Consider the following 19,053-nt stretch of genomic DNA (forward strand, 5'->3'; position numbering starts at 1 on the left):
TACTTTCTATACTTTGTGGGTACCATCAGTAACTGCCAATGCATCAGCTCAACTAGTACATGGCAGCCATTCCAACAAACACTCATGTGGACAAAAGGTTTGATTCACAGTTTTGCAGAAATCTGCTTCAGTGAATACTGTAAATGAATATTGAATTCTGTGTATTTCCCTTAGCCTGAGGAAGAATGACCTGCCCTTGAGAAAGCTGCTGGCTGCTGGATTCCTGGGTGTAGGAGATGCTCTGGTACAGGGGCAAAAAAGAAAGCACGGAGGATTTTATGAATGCCAGTTCAGCCCCCTCCTTTTGAAGGCAAACTAACCCAGCACAGATGGCTTTGGATATTCAGTACAAGATTTATGTGATCACAAAACACAAAGCCAGATTCTTTTTTCACAGTTCTAGGTTTGGAGTTTTTTTCTAAGAAGCATTGTAAAAGGACTTACTGTGTATATAAAAATATCTCTTTAAATATCCATAACACAAAAACTGTTAAGTGCTTTCATTTGCCTATCAGTTTCTGAAGTAGGAGTTAGATAGTATCAGGCTGGAACAGTTGTTATGATATCTTGAATTCTCATCCAGAACTTTGGTCCTGGCTGCTGGAGATCCCTTGTGCTTGGCACGGACACATCTGCCTTGAGCTTTCACTTCTGGGAGGTCTGTCACTTCATATCAAGGGGGGTGTTATACCCACAAGGTACTTTGTCATAATTTTCTCTGAGGACAGGGAGCAAAGCAGTTCATTCAAAATGTATTCTATTAGAATGCAGGAATAAAGTGAATGACTTTTTCTTCTTCATTTACTACCCAGGCTACTGTACTGCTTAAGCCAGTTCTTTCTTCAGGCTCTCTTTTGTCCATATTAAAGATAGCATACACTCCCATGTCAATAAGAGCTTCACATACCTTGAAGAATCATGTTCCAGTTAGAAGAGAGCTTTTTATTTTCCCCTTCCTCTCTCGGCCAGCATTATATTTTTCAACTGCTCAAGAGAGTTTTTTTGAGACACAGTTTCTAGGTATTATTGCCTTTCTTGCATGACAGTTCATACGTAATTTCAATGTCATAGAGATACCATTAATTTTTTTCATGCTTAAAAAAAAGAAAAAACTGGAAACAACAAATGGAACACTCTCTGGTGTTTATGAGGTTACAACATTGGAAAGATACTTTTTGCAGGCAATATGGACATATGATGCCAAAACAGTCACATGGCTAAATTTTTTGATGAATTCTCACCTACCTTTTCCTTAAGTGGAAGAATACTATGTACTTTTACCAGTGACAAGAGGAAATTTGCCAAAAAAAGTGTCAGAAAACCAATAGAGAGTTCTTCAAGTCTATGGCAGATAACCAAGGAGCCTCCAACCTGACCAATATACTTTCTGGAGAGCTAGCTGACTGGCCAGACACCATTTCTGAAAGCCTATCATTTAATGCTTGTGTCTTTAGCTAAAAAAGGAAAGAATAACACAGAATAATACAGTATACTGGAACATCACCAAAATATTTCTTTGTTACCAAAAAAGGACATTATGCAAAACATGCAAATACTGGGAGGAGGAAGATGCTCATTAAGAAAAACTCAGGAATCACATAGTAATGATTTTTCCATTGTAAAAATGGTCAGATGCACTGATAAAGAATTCAACACACCTTGAGGAATTAACACTCCTTGAATTTTCTGTGAAATGAGATTCTCTAGTTCTGAATGACACACAGCCACTGATTCTCTCAGCTCCTCCTCTAAGAGGCCAACCAACCTTGAAATACACTGCATACACTGAAGCTGACACTGACACCTTGGCTCTAAAGCAGTAGCAGGACTGTGATAATTCAGTTCTTACAAGACAACTAAATTTTATTTAACTTTTTCTTTTTTAATTGGAAGACTATTGTATCTTTCAGTTAAACTGATGAAGAACTGAGAACAATACATGTACATGTGTATATCTGTATACATATACACATGTACACATATACACACACACCATATATACATGTATATATACATATATTCACCAAATAAACCTTCACATGTGGAAGCCATCTGTGACATCTGGCCTTTACTAAATTATATATATATGTGTATCAAGACACATCACTCCCTATGTATTTGCTTCAAAATTCCTCAAGAAGATCATGATTCTCAGAGGTGCAAATGGCTGAGCTCCATACACCAGTAATCTTTCATTAAAAAATTCAGTTCTTACAGTAGTAATTTGCAATGCTGTACCTTTATGTCCAAGTACATGCCTCAGTATCTAAGAGGCAACAGTAATCAACAAGCATAGATAAATGGTAAATTCTAAATCCATTTAACAAACACACAGATATTATGAGTTGAAGCCATATTAAAATTTAGTGTAGTTCCTCTACTGACACCAACAGGCACCAGACCAACCAGGCAGTGTATTTTTTAACTAAAGGTTGGACAGCAAGATGCTACTAAAAATAAGTCCAGAAATTCTTTTTGCATTTTGCCCTCTGCTTAAAAAGAAGCTCAAGATTCAATTTTAAAGCCTTATCATCAGATGAGTAAGTAAATATGTCAGTTAACAGAGTTTGTCATAACTATTTCCAGACAATATCTGCTAAGTAGATGGTGACATGTTTCACAGTGGTTTTTTTTTTATTGACAGCTTCCGATCAACACCCACAAGAACTTCATATAGTTTTCATTAATAGTAAATAAGGTCTTTCTCCTGTGGATCATTACTCAGATAATACTCAAGTTTATACCATTTGCTTAACCCCTTTAGAATTAGCTGACTATCTGGGAAAAAAACTCACATGCTCAATTAAAGAATCCAATTAAGACATGCTCTCAACACACGTACATATACTCTATAATCCCACTATATCAAATGAAGTAAATCAGCTAAATTCTGAATTGCCAAAATCTGATAAAGAGCAATAATCGAAATCACAGGTTCCAGCTCCTTTTCAAACTGGCAACCTGTCACTAGTGGGGTCCCCCAGGGATCAATAATGGGCTCAACACTGATTATTATCTTAATAAGTGATCTGGAAGGTAGGATCAAGTGTACACCACATTCCAGTATTTCAGAGTGGCGACAAAGATGAAGACTCCATTTTACAAGGAATCACACGGAAAAGATGAGGGGTAATGGGCACATTACTCCTACGGAGATTCCAGTTGGACAGAAGAGGAAATTTTTTCACAATAAGAACAATCAGCCTTCAGAATAATCTCCCCAGGGAAGTGATGTATTCCTCTACACTTTTAAGATTTAGCTGGACAGGGTGCTGGGCCATTTTGTCTAGACTACAGTTGTGCCTAAATAGTTTGAACCACATGATCATTGAGATCCCTTCCAAACTGGTATTCTACAGTTCTGTGATTCCATGAAGATACATTTAAGGGAACAAGAAAATCAGTAAAAAAAAAATAAGGTAAATGAAAGGTATTCAAAGGAAAATACTGGCATACGTAAAAAGTGGATTGGTTTGAGAATAGGTTTTTAGATCAACAACACTGTCTTCTGTAGTGACCTTGCCCATGCTAACAAAGACTGAATCAAAAGAAAACAAGATCAGAACACAGGAATTAGTTTGGAATCCAAACAGGAAAAAAACTGCGTTATTTTATACATGGAGTTCTGGTTTTCTGTTTTTATTTACTGCAGTTCTGACTTGCTTTTTTTTTTCAGGGAGAAAAAAAAAAGCTTGCCTCCCAGGCTTGCCAGTCACATGCTACATCTTACTGGAAAAGGCATCTTTATGTGGATTTAAATTAGCATGCAGTGTGAACAGCTTCGAAAAGTTCTATAGACTTATTGGAAACCTGATACTTTCCTGACCTAGCAATGTGTTTCACTTCCAGCTCCCAAAAAATAAACAGTGTGAGACTGAACACAGCAAAATAAGAGGTTCCTAGATTTTTTCTTCCGCAGATTCAATCAATGCTTGTTCATATGAACGAAGCGGAAAGGTGCTGCTCCCAGGGTGTTTTCTCCAGAGGAAATGGAAGGACACTGGAGAAAACAACCCACAGCTGTAAGGTGGAAAGATGCATGGTGAAGGGATGCAAGGCATCACTCTTTTCTGTGACACAGAACACAGACAACTCTTACAATCGTTCATCAAACTACCATCAGTTCTTTATAAAATTTTATTTTACCTTGAATGTCAAGCATATTACCAATCTCTGATAGCAAACAGAAAAACAACACATTAGAAAAAGCCACTTATAAAGCGTTGGTTAAGATCAATACAAAACTCTGCCTTAATTTAAGAAACAGATTTTAAATTCTCATGGGAATTGTGCCTTTGCTTTTTACGTAAAAGCAAGCAATACACCTCATTAGCAAAGCGTACAATGAAAATTACACATAGCTTGTTTAAAATGCAAAAGGAATCAGCATAACAAACACTGCATCAGCCAGCAGTAAGACCTTTCTTGTAAACCTGCTTCTCCGGTTTGGCAATTGCAGTCCATGGGGAGAAACAGCAAAGGGTGTATAACTTAATTACACAGAGCTGTTACATCGGGGTTATGCAAGCATTTTTAAATATTTATCTCTGTCAAATCATAGTTACAAGTCAGCTATAACAGGTTTGGTGGCGGTTATTATTTTTTAATGCTATTTTCATATAAATTGAATCACCCACATGAAACCTTTTTGACCTTTTGTAGCTGACAGTACCATTTTCAATCAAAACTAGGCCCTACGGAACCAGTAGTTTTACCCTTGCATTTCACCTTGGTTTTAAAGCAGAGGTGCATAGCAAATAGGTGATGTTGCTTCCATAACAAATCCAAATATTTATCTTAATTTATAAAACTCTGATATATACTTTTGCTCACAGAACACTCTGAGCTATGACATATGAAACATACACAAGCCAATAAGATTCACACACACACTTGAAGTCAAAGCCGGCCACATTCTTTCAAATACTGTTTATGTTGCCTGCATGTGAAAAATTTCACAGTAATTTATACCTGACCAATACCAATGAAGGCCTAATCCTGCTCCCAGTGGTGTCTCCAGCAATTTTATGAAGGATTTCAGTGGTAACAGGAGTATGATAAGACACTTAAATACTAAATATCAAATACTATAATTAATTTTACTCCTATTAAAACTGGTGATCTCTTTAAAACCAATAGAGATACAGTTGATGCAAGTTGTAAAAAATTATTGGAGTTCCTTTCCTAAAGGAATGTATAACCTTTGGGATCTTCATCTTTAATGTTTATAATGTCAGTGGTACTTTTGTTCTGGCTTATGGGATTATTGCTGTTCACCTTCCTGAGACTTGAAAGACCATAAAAGACAAGCACCATACCTATTCCTCTAAATTATTGTATGACAAATTAATAATTTGGTCCCTTTCTGAATGGATCTCTCCCCACAATTACACTAAAACACAGTGATGGGTCACACATTCCAGGTGGTCCAACTGGTCCTGGAATTCCCGGACTGCCACGATCTCCATCTTTACCGGGCTGCCCACGCTCTCCAGGACGTCCTTCCTTACTCATACCTGGCGGACCTTCAGGACCTTAATGACACACATGCAATAAACAAATACATTATACAGTGTTTATATTAAAATGAAAACAAGAGCAACCATGGACCCAAAACCCCCCAGCACTTTGCAAAGTATGTAGATAAAGAAAACTTAATTTTCAAAAAAAGACACTTCCTGTCACAAATTGCTTATATATTTACATAAACAACATGATACCTTATTAAGATTTTTTTTTCTTAAAGCACATGGAAAACACTTTAAATAAATATAGCTTTTAAAAGTAAATATAAACATCTACTTTAGCACATTGTTATACTTTATCACATAATTGGGAACCACCATGGCATTAAGAAGAGTTCTATTTCTATTCATTTCTCTGGCTTTGGATCAGGCCCTAACTTCTCTTCCAAAAGCCCAACTTTGCATTTTGCATAAATACGCTGTTGTTAGAAAGACCATTTGCCTTCAATAAGCAATGTTTACAAGTCACACGATTATACCAGGACTCAGTTTTCAGACAATGTCTGGCTTTAAGATTCATCTATGAAGAAACAGCAGTCTTGGATACCAGTGTCTACTACACCTATCTTATATTAAATAATGTGTTTTATGACAATTTAAAGGGCATGCAAGAGACAGAAATTAGCCATAAAACATACATGGTATTAAGATGTGTAATAACTATCTACATTTTTTTTTAATTATATCAACACTTTTTCAAAAACACTTCTTTATTTCTTTTTTTTAATTATTAACATGCACTGAATCTGCACATCTGAACCATTCTCACCTGGAGGTCCTGGGGGGCCTTGGATCCCAGGAGCCCCAATTCCTTGATTGCCTTTTGCGCCATTTTTCCCTGGCAGTCCTGTGAATTGGCAAACACATCATATATCCATCATATTTGAAAAATCATGGCAGTCAGTTGAAGTTCCCAACGACTGGAAAAAGGGAAATAATAACAAATTTTCAAGAAGGGGAAAATGGATGACCCAGGGAATTACAGACCAGTCAGTCTCACCTCTGTGCCTGGCAAAATCTTGGAGCAGATTCTCCTGGAAGGCATGCTAACGCACATGAAAAACAGCAAGGTGCTTGGTGACAGCCAGCATGGCTTCACTAAAGGGAAATCCTGCCTGACCAATTTGGTGGTCTTCTATGATGGGGCTACGGAATTGATGGACAGATGCAGAGCAGTTGATGTCATCTACCTGGACTTGTGCAAAGCATTTGACACTGTCCCACACAACATCCTTGTCTCTAAATTGGAGAGACATCAATTTGATAGGTGGACCACTCGGTGGATAAAGAACTGGCTGGATGGCCACGCACAAAGAGTTGTGGTCAATGGTTCAATGCCCTGCTGGAGACCAGTAATGAGTGGTGTCCCTCAGGGTTCAGTGTTGGGACCGGTCTTGTTCAACATCTTTCTCAGTGACAAGGACAGTGGGATTGAGTGTGCCCTCAGAAAGTTTGCCGCTGACACCAAGCTGTGTGGTTCGGTTGATACACTGGAGGGAAGGAATGCCATCCAGAGGGACCTTGACATACTTGTGAGGTGGGCTGATGCCAACCTCATGAAGTTTAACCGTGCCAAGTGCAAGGTCCTACACCTGGGTGGGAGCAATTCCAGGTACAGCTACAGGTTGGGCAGAGAAGAGATTCAGAGCAGCCCTGAAGAGGAGGACTTGGGGGTGTTGGTTGATAAGAAAATGAACACGAGGTAATGGGTTAAAACTTAGACAGGGAAGTTTAGATTGGATATAAGGAAGAAATTCTTTACTGTTAGGGTGGTGAGGTACTGGAATGGGTTGCTCAGGGAGGTTGTGAACGCTTCATCCCTGGCAGTGTTCAAGGCCAGGTTGGATGAAGCCTTGGGTGATATGGTTTAGTGTGAGGTGTCCCTACCCATGGCAGGGGGGTTGAAACTAGATGATCTTAAGGTCCTTTCCAACCCTAAATATTCTATTATTCTATGATCTTTGTGCACTAAGAAAATTAGGAAGACAGAATTTGATAATGCTTCTTAAAAAGATGTAAAAATTCAAAAGCAAAAAGTGGGACGTAAAACAAGCATTTCTTTGTAACCTGCACAGTGTAATGGGTTCTAAATTATCGTCTTTTCTACCAAATTAAGATGTGATGTAGGACCTGTTACACATATAGCCACGATGAGTTGAGGGAATAGATGAAGGGCAATTAAGAAGTTTGCTGTCATTTCCTTTCCATTGGGAAAGTTTTTAAGAAGTTCTATGAAGGAAGTTTAAGGTATTCACCACAGTTCCTGTAGAATGTGTAATATATAGACAATCATCTTCTACAACATATGGCAGAATTAAATCTCCACCAAAGAAACAATGAGAGGGTCAAAATATGTACTCTCTTACAATAGCAAAAAAAAATAAATCAGTTTCTTCATAGAAACAAGTATTTCTTTTCCCAACTCTAACAGAATAGCCAGAACTGTAAGTGCCAGCTGCAGGGGAAATCTGCACATTCTATTGCAGATGAAATTCTAAAAGCACTGCAGAAATAACGTCATAACATCCAAAATTAACATGATGTGGTAGGTCATAGTTAATAAGTCACAAAGAAAGCAAGTATTTACCAACCATTTGCCTGCCTACCCTTGGCACTTTACTAGTTAGCTGTATTTCATACAGTTTTCCTGATTATTTTGATACCATTGGAAACATGGGTGATGCTGGGACCAGTTACCAAGTTACAGACTTCATGAAGTCTCTTGGTCTAGTTGCAGACTACATATGCATGCGTAAAATCGGTGAATGCATCACAGAAATCAGCTGGAATGCTCAGGTGGATGATTTACCTGAAAGTGTAAATGTTAGCTTTCCTAAAAAGAAATCAGAATATTCAAGATCATGAAGGAAGTAGTAAAAATCTTTGTCAAATAAAAAGAACAAAAGGAGAATACTCCAGGAAACCAGAGTGAGCATAAAGTTTGTTGCATGCCAAAAATCAGCCTATAGGGTAGCAGAGAGTGAATGGCCAGTGAATATATACTGTACTTTAAAACAGCAGAAACAGACATTTGGAAGAAACCAGAAAACATGGAAATGTTTAAATTCATTTGATCTATACAAAATAATCTAAATGCAGCTAAAAATATTTATGTGAGACTAAGAACTCTCTAAAATGACCAAAACAAAGTTTGACTATAGCAGAACTGAACATTAGCTATCTCGTTGTCTTCTTGTATTTTATCTTCTTCTGACATGCATTCTTTGTAAGCAGTAAAACATTCACACTGCACCATGTCCTCAGTTATACTTTGTGATACCAACCCACCTCTTCCCTTAGTTCACCCTGCACTAACCCCATGCAAAACTCAAAGCAGAAAACAAAGTCATAAAGGCCATTAGCACCATGACACATGCACATAGTACCTCTTGTCCCACGAGCTCCAGGGCGACCCGGGATGCCCATCAGCCCTGGAATACCATCATTTCCTGGTAAACCAGGAAACCCTCTTGGACCTTCAGGGCCTCTTGGACCTGGTGGTCCTGGAAGTCCTTGGGAAGTGCTTTGGGATTGACAGTGGTTACAGTTTTGCAGCCTTCCACTCTGGAGGATGGCAGGCAACTGGGCTGGAAGAATTCAAACAAAAAATTGCTAAGAGTGTTGGAACAATAAGATATAAAAATATTCCCCCTCAGCCACTCATACAAGACCAGCTGCTTCTCTTTAGAGAATATACCTTTAGGCAACAAGATGGCAAAGCATGGAATTTTGCTTTCAAGAAAGTATCTTTATAGAATCATAGAATATTTAGGGTTGGACAGGATCTTAAAATCATCTTGCCATGGGCAGGAACGCCTCACACAACATAACATGAGTATGTTGCCTGAGGCTCTGTCCAACCTGGCCTTGAACACCGCCAGGGAAGGAGCATTCACAACTTCCTTGGTCAACCCATTCCAGTGCCTCACCACCCTCACAGTAAAGAAATTCTTCCTTATATTTAATCTAAACCTCTCCTGTTTAGGTTTTAACCCATTACCCCTTGTCCTATCACTACAGTCCCTAATGAAGACTCCCTTCTCAGCACCTTCATAGGGCCACTTCAGATACTGGAAGGCTGCTATGAGGTCTCCATGCAGCCTTCTCTTTTCCAGACTGAACAGCCCTAATTTTCTTGGCTTGTCTTCATATGGGAGGTGCTCCAGACCCCTGATCATCCTCCTGGCCCTAAATGTATATTTATTTATTATAATTATATTTGTATTTTAATTATCAGAAAACTTTGGCACTTTAAACAAGGGAAGAAGAGTGAAGAGGCTTTCAAACTTACTTCTCAGCACATCTGAGCACACCTGTCGAATAAATTCTTCTGAAAATCCTCGTGCCTGAATTGAACAGAGAGCAGTTAAAAAAAAACAGACAGTATGCATTTGTCTGGGGGCTTTAAGGCACCCAAAATGACAAGTCTGAGGTCCTATACATACAGGTTTTCCATCTGATCCAGGTGGTCCTGGGGGTCCTCTATCTCCCGGCTGACCTCTGAGACCAGGAGGTCCAACCAAACCTGGCAGACCAGATTCTCCTTTTTGACCATTAATGCCTTGAATGCCTGGGTCTCCTTTCTCACCCTTCTAGAATGGAAACCAATGAAAAGCCAATCATATCTTCAAAAACCATTGGGAAGCTAGGTAGCAGCAAGCACACAAATTCTGAGAAAATCTTCACTGATTATCCTCATAAAATTAATGTAAGTTGTCACTGAAAATTAACTTGATACTGATTATATTATTTGACTTAAATTTATGGAAGTTTTCAGCTTCTTTAATAACTGTGTGATACAATTATTTACCAAATATAACTACAAATAAACTAGCTTTTGTTTGTTTGTTTGTTTTTTACTTTAAGGACCCATTTTACTTAATAATTAATACAAACTAAAATAGTCTTAATTAACATACAGAAAGAAAGGCTTTATCAATTTTTTCATGAGACTTAGATCACTTGTTACAGTACATTAACATCCTTAGAAGGCTGGAAAATTAGAATTGAAATTCTGGCATCACTGAGTTCTTGGCAGACTTCCTGTAATAATCAAGATTTTTACCCCATGTTATTAGCATATAAGACAAAGGAAAAAAAGCAGGTTTTATTTCAGTTAGGGCACTTATATATACATATGACTAATAGCAACTGTAGACCACTCGCTTCACTGGTAAAGGTTAAAATACTATTGGAAAATTTTTATTATCTTCATCAAAGTAATGGTTCTATGCATGGAATTAGATATTGCAATAGTTCAAGTGGAACTCCTTCCTGTGCTGGATCCAACAAACCATCAGTACAATGCAATTTGGTACGGGATCAAGACTAAAGTTAGCATACTATGTTTGCTCCCTGTTAAGTTTTTTCCTTCCATTTTTGCACAGCTTCTGCATAATGTTAACAGTTGCTTCAAAATTTTCTTTCACCCTTTCCAGCCATCAAAGATGGAATTATGGAAATACGGCAACAATATGACAAAACTTATTGGAGCAAATAATGCAAATTTAAGAAGCACTCAGGCAGTCTCCATAAGCTTACACTGAATTTTAAGTTAGAGTATTTATATTATTTCATACTATTCTATATAGTACTTATCAAAATTATTTACATCAGGGAAAATTCAAAGCTTTCTGTCTTGATCTGAACAAGTAACAATGCCCAGGGCTGTCCACATGACAGGGTTGCGAGTTTCAAATTCAGTATTGGATTACTCAGTCTTATTCAGACAGACAGCCACTAAAGTAAGGCAGGTATTTTTTCCTCTTAAAAAAAAAAAGAGAAATGATACAAAATGTGACAGATGTCAGTCAAGTGATTAAGAGTAGTGCTGGAAAGATGTTCTACCAGTAAGGTGGCATGCATGAACCGAACAGCAATCCATACCCTCTTCCCACTTCAGAAGTTCTACAATAATTCAGAATTGATTTTTTTCCAAGGATTTTATTATACTATAATAATTTATAATAAATTTATATATTTTTATATATATATTTATATATATATTTATATATTTTATTTCCTGGATAAAGTCCATTTGAATGTTGTAGTCATAGAATTCATACTCTTATTTACACCATGTAGATTTGTACTTGTTCATTTCTATTAGATAATTAGAAATGTTTTTTTTGTTTAATAAGGTCAGCAAAGCTCAGAGATATAGAGCAGATGCAGCTGCCTAGGGCTACACTAGAGACCGTATGTGCTGGGATCTGAAAATCATGCTGTTCTTGTAGCTAGGAGTTGTTTGTTTTAATTTTAATTACTTTTATAGCTATGGACTATGCTCACATAAAAGACATCTGACTTGCAAGCAGATTTATTTGGACTAAATGTTAAAGGGCCTAGAAAGCATTAAGAACCAGTGAAATATCATAAAAGTGGCACCAACTGTAGAAAAACATTACAGGCAAGAAACCAGTATAGAAACAGCAGGACAAAATGCTGGAATCATCAGCACAATCACTTGCAGAACTTGCCAAAAAGCAAATTAAACTGTTGAGAGAACGTTTTCTGCAGTATACCTTGGCCTTGTAACACAGCCACATCCCACATGTGACATTGTTTTTTGACCATTGCTATTAGCAAAAAAATAAAATAAAAAAGAAGGAAAGGAAAAGCACTCAGTAAGTGCTGAGAATTACAGAGTGAAGAAACTTTTTATTGAGGAGTCAGAGTCCAACAGAAGACAACATATTTCATAAAAGTATAAGCTTATTTTATAGGTCTGATAAGTAAATGCCATGGCATCACTGTATCTTAGTGTAAAGTAAGAATTATTTTTTCTTTATTATAAGAATTAGTATTATTAAAAGGCTCTTTCAGAAGCAATTATTATTACTATGATTTCCAATACTTAAAAAGGCTACTTCTATAGTATGGAAATAGGATCGCAAACATATATTTTACAGATTTACACATAATCTGCAAAGAAATGGAAAAATTTTGTAATACTATATTTGTCATTACAAAATACTTACCTCTCCTCGTTCTCCACTCAGTCCTTCTAGTCCCTTTAGGAATTAATAGGAAAAAAAACCAAAACAAGTTCAGCCAAATTACTTTAAATAAAAAAGATAGTATTTTTGTCTTTTATTTTCAAGAAGTAATCACAAGTGTCAATTTTTAAAGATTCTGTGATTGCTATTTATACAAAAAAAACCAAAGTGTATAGAAGGATGGAAAATGTATATCATGGTGAATTAACAATACTTTAATAAAACTTTCAATGTCATATACCAAAAGGATAATTTGGGAATATATCATACATATTATAAACAAATAGACATAATATAGACATATAGACAAAATTAACAAAATTGTGTTCTTCTAGCAAAAGGGAACACTTGATTTTACCTGTTTAATACCATCTCACTTGGCAGAAATCAAGTTCAGCGCATTTGAAATGCAAACTCAGTTTGAAAGCCAGATTTTGCATGTTGGTAAATTATTTCATTGTCTTTTCTGCCACATAGTTCATTGGTGTTATTAAGTTCCATGTTAAAATGGTAGTTCAGCACAGACCTTTTCACTTTTCTGATATACTGTTATGGATAAGGGAATGCACCTTTGAGAAGTCCTGAAGGTCTGAGAAACCTTGGAAAGACCTAGTGCTGTCTACCAGAAGTATTTCAATGACTGTTTTTTTGGTTGCCGACCAAACCAGATAAGCATGGGAAACAATTTTAGACCAAGCATGTCTTATTTTTTCAGCTTTCTCCAGAAAACAAAAAAAAGGAAAGCAATTCAGTTTCATCATTCTATCTGAAAAAAATATTTAATGTTTTCTTTCACTTTGTTTTATGCTATGATTAAAATAATAAATATATGAAAAATTTCTCCATTATTTGCAAAAATGATAAAACAAAGTTTAATTTGGTAAATGGTAGAGTTGGACACTACATTTGGTTAAAATCAGTAATCAGCCTTTTAGTTTAAACAATTTCTTTAAAAAAAATATCTGCTCAGCTTTACTACTGGATTCCTGTCAACTTACATACCCCTGAGAGTGATAAAACTAGGCTAACATACAGTGTGGATCTCCTGCCCATGCCTCAGTGGAACCAGCTCCTTCTGGCTAGACAGGAAGCTGTATCCATGTTGTAATTCTGAAAAAAGCAACCATGACTTCCTTCCAAGTCTCATTTTAGATATGTACCTCTGACAAATACTTCTCTGTTTAGACATGACATAGACAATGGAGTTAACAAGTATTTATAAATACTAACAGTTATTTGCTGTGGTGTAACAAGATAGCCAACTATGACACAATTAGAATTCATTGGCCCAGAGTTAAAGAGAAACAACTGGATCTCACTGATATTCAGCTGAAACAGGAAACATCTGTAATTTATGAGTGCAGAAGATGTCAATAATGCTCCCTAATCAACTACATGAAAGTGTAGCATGGTACATGCAAAATCTTAACAACTCAAACATCACTCTTATGGGCTTTACACAGAAGCCACTTTATGCTGTTATCTGCATTTTATATTTATAGTTGTTTCATTAAAATTTTCTATGTTTAAGGAATTCATAAAATACTCCAGGAAAAAAAGTACTTCTGGTCTGTTTCTCAATATATATCCCAGAACCACAGAAACATGTAGGCTGGAAGGGAGACCTCCATGGGTTCAACTTCTTTTTCATAGAATCATAGAATAGTAAGGGTTGGAAAGGACCTTAAAATCATATAGTTCTAACCCCCCTGCCATGGGCAGGGACAACTCACACTAAACCCTGCCACCCAAGGCTCTGACCAGCCTGGCCTTGAACACTGCTAGGGATGGAGCATTCACAACCTCCCTGGGCAACCCATTCCAGTGCCTCACCACCCTCACAGTAAAGAATTTCATCCTTATATCAAATCTAAACTTCCCCTGTCTAAGTTTTAACACATTACCCCTTGTCCTATCACTACAGTCCCTAACGAATAATCCCTCCCCAGCATCCCTGTAGGCCCCCTTCAGATACTGGAAGGCTGCTATGAGGTCTCCATGCAGCCTTCTCTTCTCCAGGCTAAACAGCCCCAACTTTCTCAGCCTGTCTTTATATGGGAGGTGCTCCAATCCCCTGATCATCCTCGTGGCCCTCCTCTGGACTTGTTCCAACAGTTCCATGTCCTTTTAATGTTGAGGACACCAGAACTGCACACAATATTCTAGGTAAGGTCTCACAAGAGCAGAATAGAGGGGCAGGATCACCTCCTTCGACCTGCTGGTCACACTCCTTTTGATGCAGCCCAGGATATGGTTGGCTTTCTGGGCTGCGAGCACACACTGAAGCCGGCTCATGTTCATTTTCTCATTGACCAACACCCCCAAGTCCTTTTCCACAGTGCTGCTCTGAATCTCTTCTTTATTTTTCAGAACAGATCCAGCTACATCAGTCTGTTCAACACCCTGTCCAGACAGGTTTTGTCACAGCCGCTGTAAGCAGCTTTTTCCAAAAGCAAAATGCTTCTTTATATGAAGCTGGGATTTCCTGCTTTCCAACTCGTGCCCATTTCCTCTTGTCCTTCCACTGTGCACAGCTGAAAAAAGTATGGCTCCATGTTCCCTGTGTTTATTTTAAAACTACGTAATCACTTTAGGCATAACTACATATCACCCAATGCAAAGATGTATCCTTGTTGATGGAAATAACCTTAATAAACAAATATGAATCATGGCTCTCTCGAATGAAGATTGCTATTAGAACAGTACCTGTAAGCCTGGACTTCCTTGTCTTCCCTTTTCTCCTTTCAGTCCCTTCATGAAAGAAGCACATGTTTTTAAAATACACATTTATTTGGGAGACATAATTAGACTATCAAAAATAACACAAACAGGTAAAATCTCTAAAATCTTGTCCTAAAAAAGGCCAAATCAATCTGAAAAAGTTACTCTTTAAGAGTTCAGAGCAGAAACTGGAGAAGGATAAAATTTCTGCTCTGAACATAGAGGAGCCAAATTAGGATCTGGATTGTAACATGATTACTTTGTTTGTTTTAGGTATTCCCATGACTTTTTGATAACAGGGTAGCTCGTTAGAACAGAGCAGGTAGGCAGCTGCTACTGCTCAAGCAAACCTTCTGTGGAGCTTAATCTTAAAAAAAAAAAGCTCCTGGATGAACACCTCAGACTTGTAATATGAGTATTGCCAGATGGTTTCATTAGAAACAAAGTTGAGTACCTGCATACCATTTTCACCTTGGTTTCCTTTGTCCCCCTGTAAAACATTAGAAGTCTCCATTTTAACTTGATCCATCTCAGAGACATGTAGTCTGTGTTTCAACATAGCAAATATAAGAGAAACATCTAACAGCTATTATTTATATGAATGAAAACAAATCAGTTTGTCCCCATGTACATAAACACTGAGAAAAGTACAGAAATTTATACTAAGAAGGGAATCTGTCACAGAACTATCAAAAAGAAAAGTGGATAATCATATACCAAGTTCATATTTAAAAAATACAACACAATGAGGTGGAAAATCCAACATGATTTTATCCACTCAGTGTATGGGAGTGGAAAGGATATAGGCACAGAAGAGGAGCGTATTGCTAAGGGGTTAAATTTCATCTGAAAGATAACACTAAGTATGCTTGCCTTCACCCATAGAGAACTGAGTATAAATAATTTCTGTAATACTTATTATAAGCCCATTGAATGCAGAAGTTATACAACATGCCAAAGAAAAAATATCTTTTTAATCAGAAAAAAATATTCTATTTTGCTCCAGTTCTTATGGAAGCCTCCACAAAAGACTGTAGAATAGACTTCAGAGATGTGGCACTTGCTAGAAGATATAAAAGTATAATAGTAAATATAGAACCATGGATCATACTATTATGTACTATAATTCATAATGGAAATTTTTTTAATACCCATGTCATAGCATTTTATGTTAACAGATTCTCTATTTAGGCCGCTCTCTACGAAAAATAACTCTTTTCCCACAGAATGGGCCTTCCAAAATATACCAACTATTCTCTAATAATAACGGTGTATTTAGGAAAAGGAGTTCCTTTAATAATGATCACTTGTAAGAAAAGCACTTCCAATAAAAGATGAAATTAATGTAAGACTGGAAAAAAACCTTACCTTTATACCCTGGATACCAGGAATACCTGGGTAGCCTGGTTCACCTGGAGCCCCTGGTATTCCTAGCTCTCCCTGGATAATACAATAATACTGTATCAGTGATGTGCTCTGTAAAAACATGTATTTCAGGTACTCTCAATACACTACATACTTTGGCTATGATATTTTGATATTTTGTAACTGAGGCTAATTGAAATGTCTGAAGAATTCATGAAGGGTTGTTGAACACAGAGAAGCCACAAAAGGATTTCTAACCCTAAACTTCAGTTTTCCAGTATCTGTCTTTTTTAATTGCCGTTTAACATAGTTAATATTGATTTTTCAAAATTACACAAACAAAACTATCTGAAGTAATGGCAATGTTTGCAGGTTTGAACCTCACAAACAGCTGACTTACATTGCCTAAAATCTAGTATAAAATTAGTAAGAATCAAATTGATTCTGATGCAATTTTATTTTAAATACTGTTTTATATTGAAATAAAATGCCTTGTAACTGATCATGGAAAATCATGGAAAACCAGTATATCATGGAGAAGTTAATTAATCCCTTCCTTAACTACAGTACTTACAGATTCATATTTACCTTGGCTCCTGGTGATCCTGGTTTCCCCTGCATCCCAGGTTCTCCTTTATCACCCTATATAACAATATAAGAGTGTGGCTGATACATCCGTATGTTTTGTCACATGTGGTATGACTAGCAAACAAAAACAGACACTGCTGGGAGATTTGCTCTAAATGTAAATAAAAATTCAGGAAATGCATTCTAGATTCCTAAATTTTCTCTAGGACATAAAATTTGGTGCTTACTGACCAAAACTCATCTTGGAGCAAATTAAAAGGTTACACTAACAGATCTGGATTTATAGTATCTCTTGGTTTCTGAGAACATGGGTCAAATTAATTCTTGCTGTAGCTGCAGTGCAATCAAAAAAGTTACATCTGAAATAAATTTGGCTCCTCGGGTGGAAAAATCAGCACGTAACATTTTTTAACACAATTAAAATATAAATAAATGTAACATAGGCAGAAAGTTCTGATGTATACTGAGAATTATCTGGCTCCCAACATTGCAGAACATTTTCCAGGACTCCAAACTGAAACGATGTCTCATGACTATTTCTGCAATTGTTCCAAACCTCATGGGATGACAGACACTATATATTGAGCTATATTAAGCTGTCTTGAGACTGAACTATCATATAAGGTAATACAGGGAAAATCATACAGCAAGTCACCAATGTTTAATATGCAAAAAAATGAGCTGCAAAATCCTGGTGTTTTGTCATCTCTAAAGCAGTCACTCATCAAATCACAAGTAAATGAATACAAACACTTACCTTAGGTCCAGGAGCTCCAGGTAGACCAAATGAGCCTTCTGGTCCCATCAAACCCTATGTATTTGTGAAAAAGACAATGACATTTCTGTACTAATCTAGAGGAATAATGTCTTCAGTATAGTGTATTAGTATGATTAGTATTAGCATTATATTACCATAGTGAAATAGGTAGTCCAGAAAAAATAATGTCAAGTCATATTGCGATGCAGGCTGTAGCTCTGATACAGCACAGTGGATTATTTAGACCTTCTATGGCTTAAGGAAGGGCTACTGTGCAAGTGAAAAAAAAAAATGCAGGAAAAAAGCACAGCTCTGCCATGAAATACTCCTGAGAGAAAGAATTCTGCAACTCAAAACCCTGTCTATGTGATCTAATCTTTAACATACCCTTAATATGTCCTTAGCTATAATTGAAAGTGACACAAGAGTTCCTTAGTTTCCATGTAGGGTTCCCAAAACCAGCAAAAGTATATGTGGCATTTCATAATTCTCTTCCTTTTTTTCCGACTGTGTGTCCCTCAAAGGCTGCCATGCTTTGACTGCTTTAGCAAACTTCATAGAGATTTACTGGAGGAGTTAACCTGGGGGCCACACCTTTACAACTTCTGCAGAATCTTCAGGATTGAATTGTTCATTCAAGAACCCAATAGCCTGACAGTTTGACATATGCAAAAAGCTAGAGCATTGCCACAACAGTCCCTTGGACTCTTCTCATGGAAACATGGTGATAAAGGCATATTCAGTTGTTTTTGCTCCACACATAAAGTAAGAGGTACACTTGGAAAAATAATCAGCTATAAGAATGTACTTAAGACACAGCATAAAAGCATAACACAGAAAGTCAAACAATTAAATAAGCCCTGGAAATCTAACTTCTCAGAGAATTTTGGCAATGATTCTAATTGGTAGTATTTTCAAACACTACTGTTCTTATTGTTATTTAATCTCTGCTTTCATACAGAAAAAAAAACAATCACCCTCTGTATAGTACTAAATGTTAGGAACTATTCAGTTCCATGAATTTTCTGAGGTTTGATTCCACTCATATCCTAAGAGACAGCATATTCCCATGAATCATTTGCATGTGGCCTATGTTCAG

General features: G+C 36.9%; 1 protein-coding gene across 2 annotated transcripts in view; it reads right to left on the reverse strand.

The window, feature by feature from the left end:
• Nucleotides 1-4,108: 4,108 nt before the first annotated feature.
• The window catches only part of COL21A1 (collagen type XXI alpha 1 chain), a 77,136-nt gene continuing 62,191 nt past the window's right edge, over nucleotides 4,109-19,053 (reverse strand). For both annotated transcript variants that reach the window (XM_031052661.2, XM_005153190.3), the window contains 11 exons: nucleotides 17,955-18,008; nucleotides 17,198-17,251; nucleotides 16,613-16,684; nucleotides 15,699-15,734; nucleotides 15,230-15,274; nucleotides 12,506-12,538; nucleotides 9,971-10,117; nucleotides 9,817-9,871; nucleotides 8,912-9,112; nucleotides 6,295-6,372; nucleotides 4,109-5,534 (listed from right to left, as the gene is read on the reverse strand). In XM_031052661.2, coding sequence (XP_030908521.2) covers nucleotides 5,347-5,534; nucleotides 6,295-6,372; nucleotides 8,912-9,112; nucleotides 9,817-9,871; nucleotides 9,971-10,117; nucleotides 12,506-12,538; nucleotides 15,230-15,274; nucleotides 15,699-15,734; nucleotides 16,613-16,684; nucleotides 17,198-17,251; nucleotides 17,955-18,008 — 963 coding nt within the window. In that variant the 3' untranslated portion in view covers nucleotides 4,109-5,346. The remainder of the gene's footprint in view (nucleotides 5,535-6,294; nucleotides 6,373-8,911; nucleotides 9,113-9,816; nucleotides 9,872-9,970; nucleotides 10,118-12,505; nucleotides 12,539-15,229; nucleotides 15,275-15,698; nucleotides 15,735-16,612; nucleotides 16,685-17,197; nucleotides 17,252-17,954; nucleotides 18,009-19,053) is intronic.

Source organism: Melopsittacus undulatus, chromosome 3, assembly GCF_012275295.1.
Source record: "Melopsittacus undulatus isolate bMelUnd1 chromosome 3, bMelUnd1.mat.Z, whole genome shotgun sequence".
Taxonomy (NCBI): Eukaryota; Metazoa; Chordata; class Aves; order Psittaciformes; family Psittaculidae; genus Melopsittacus; species Melopsittacus undulatus.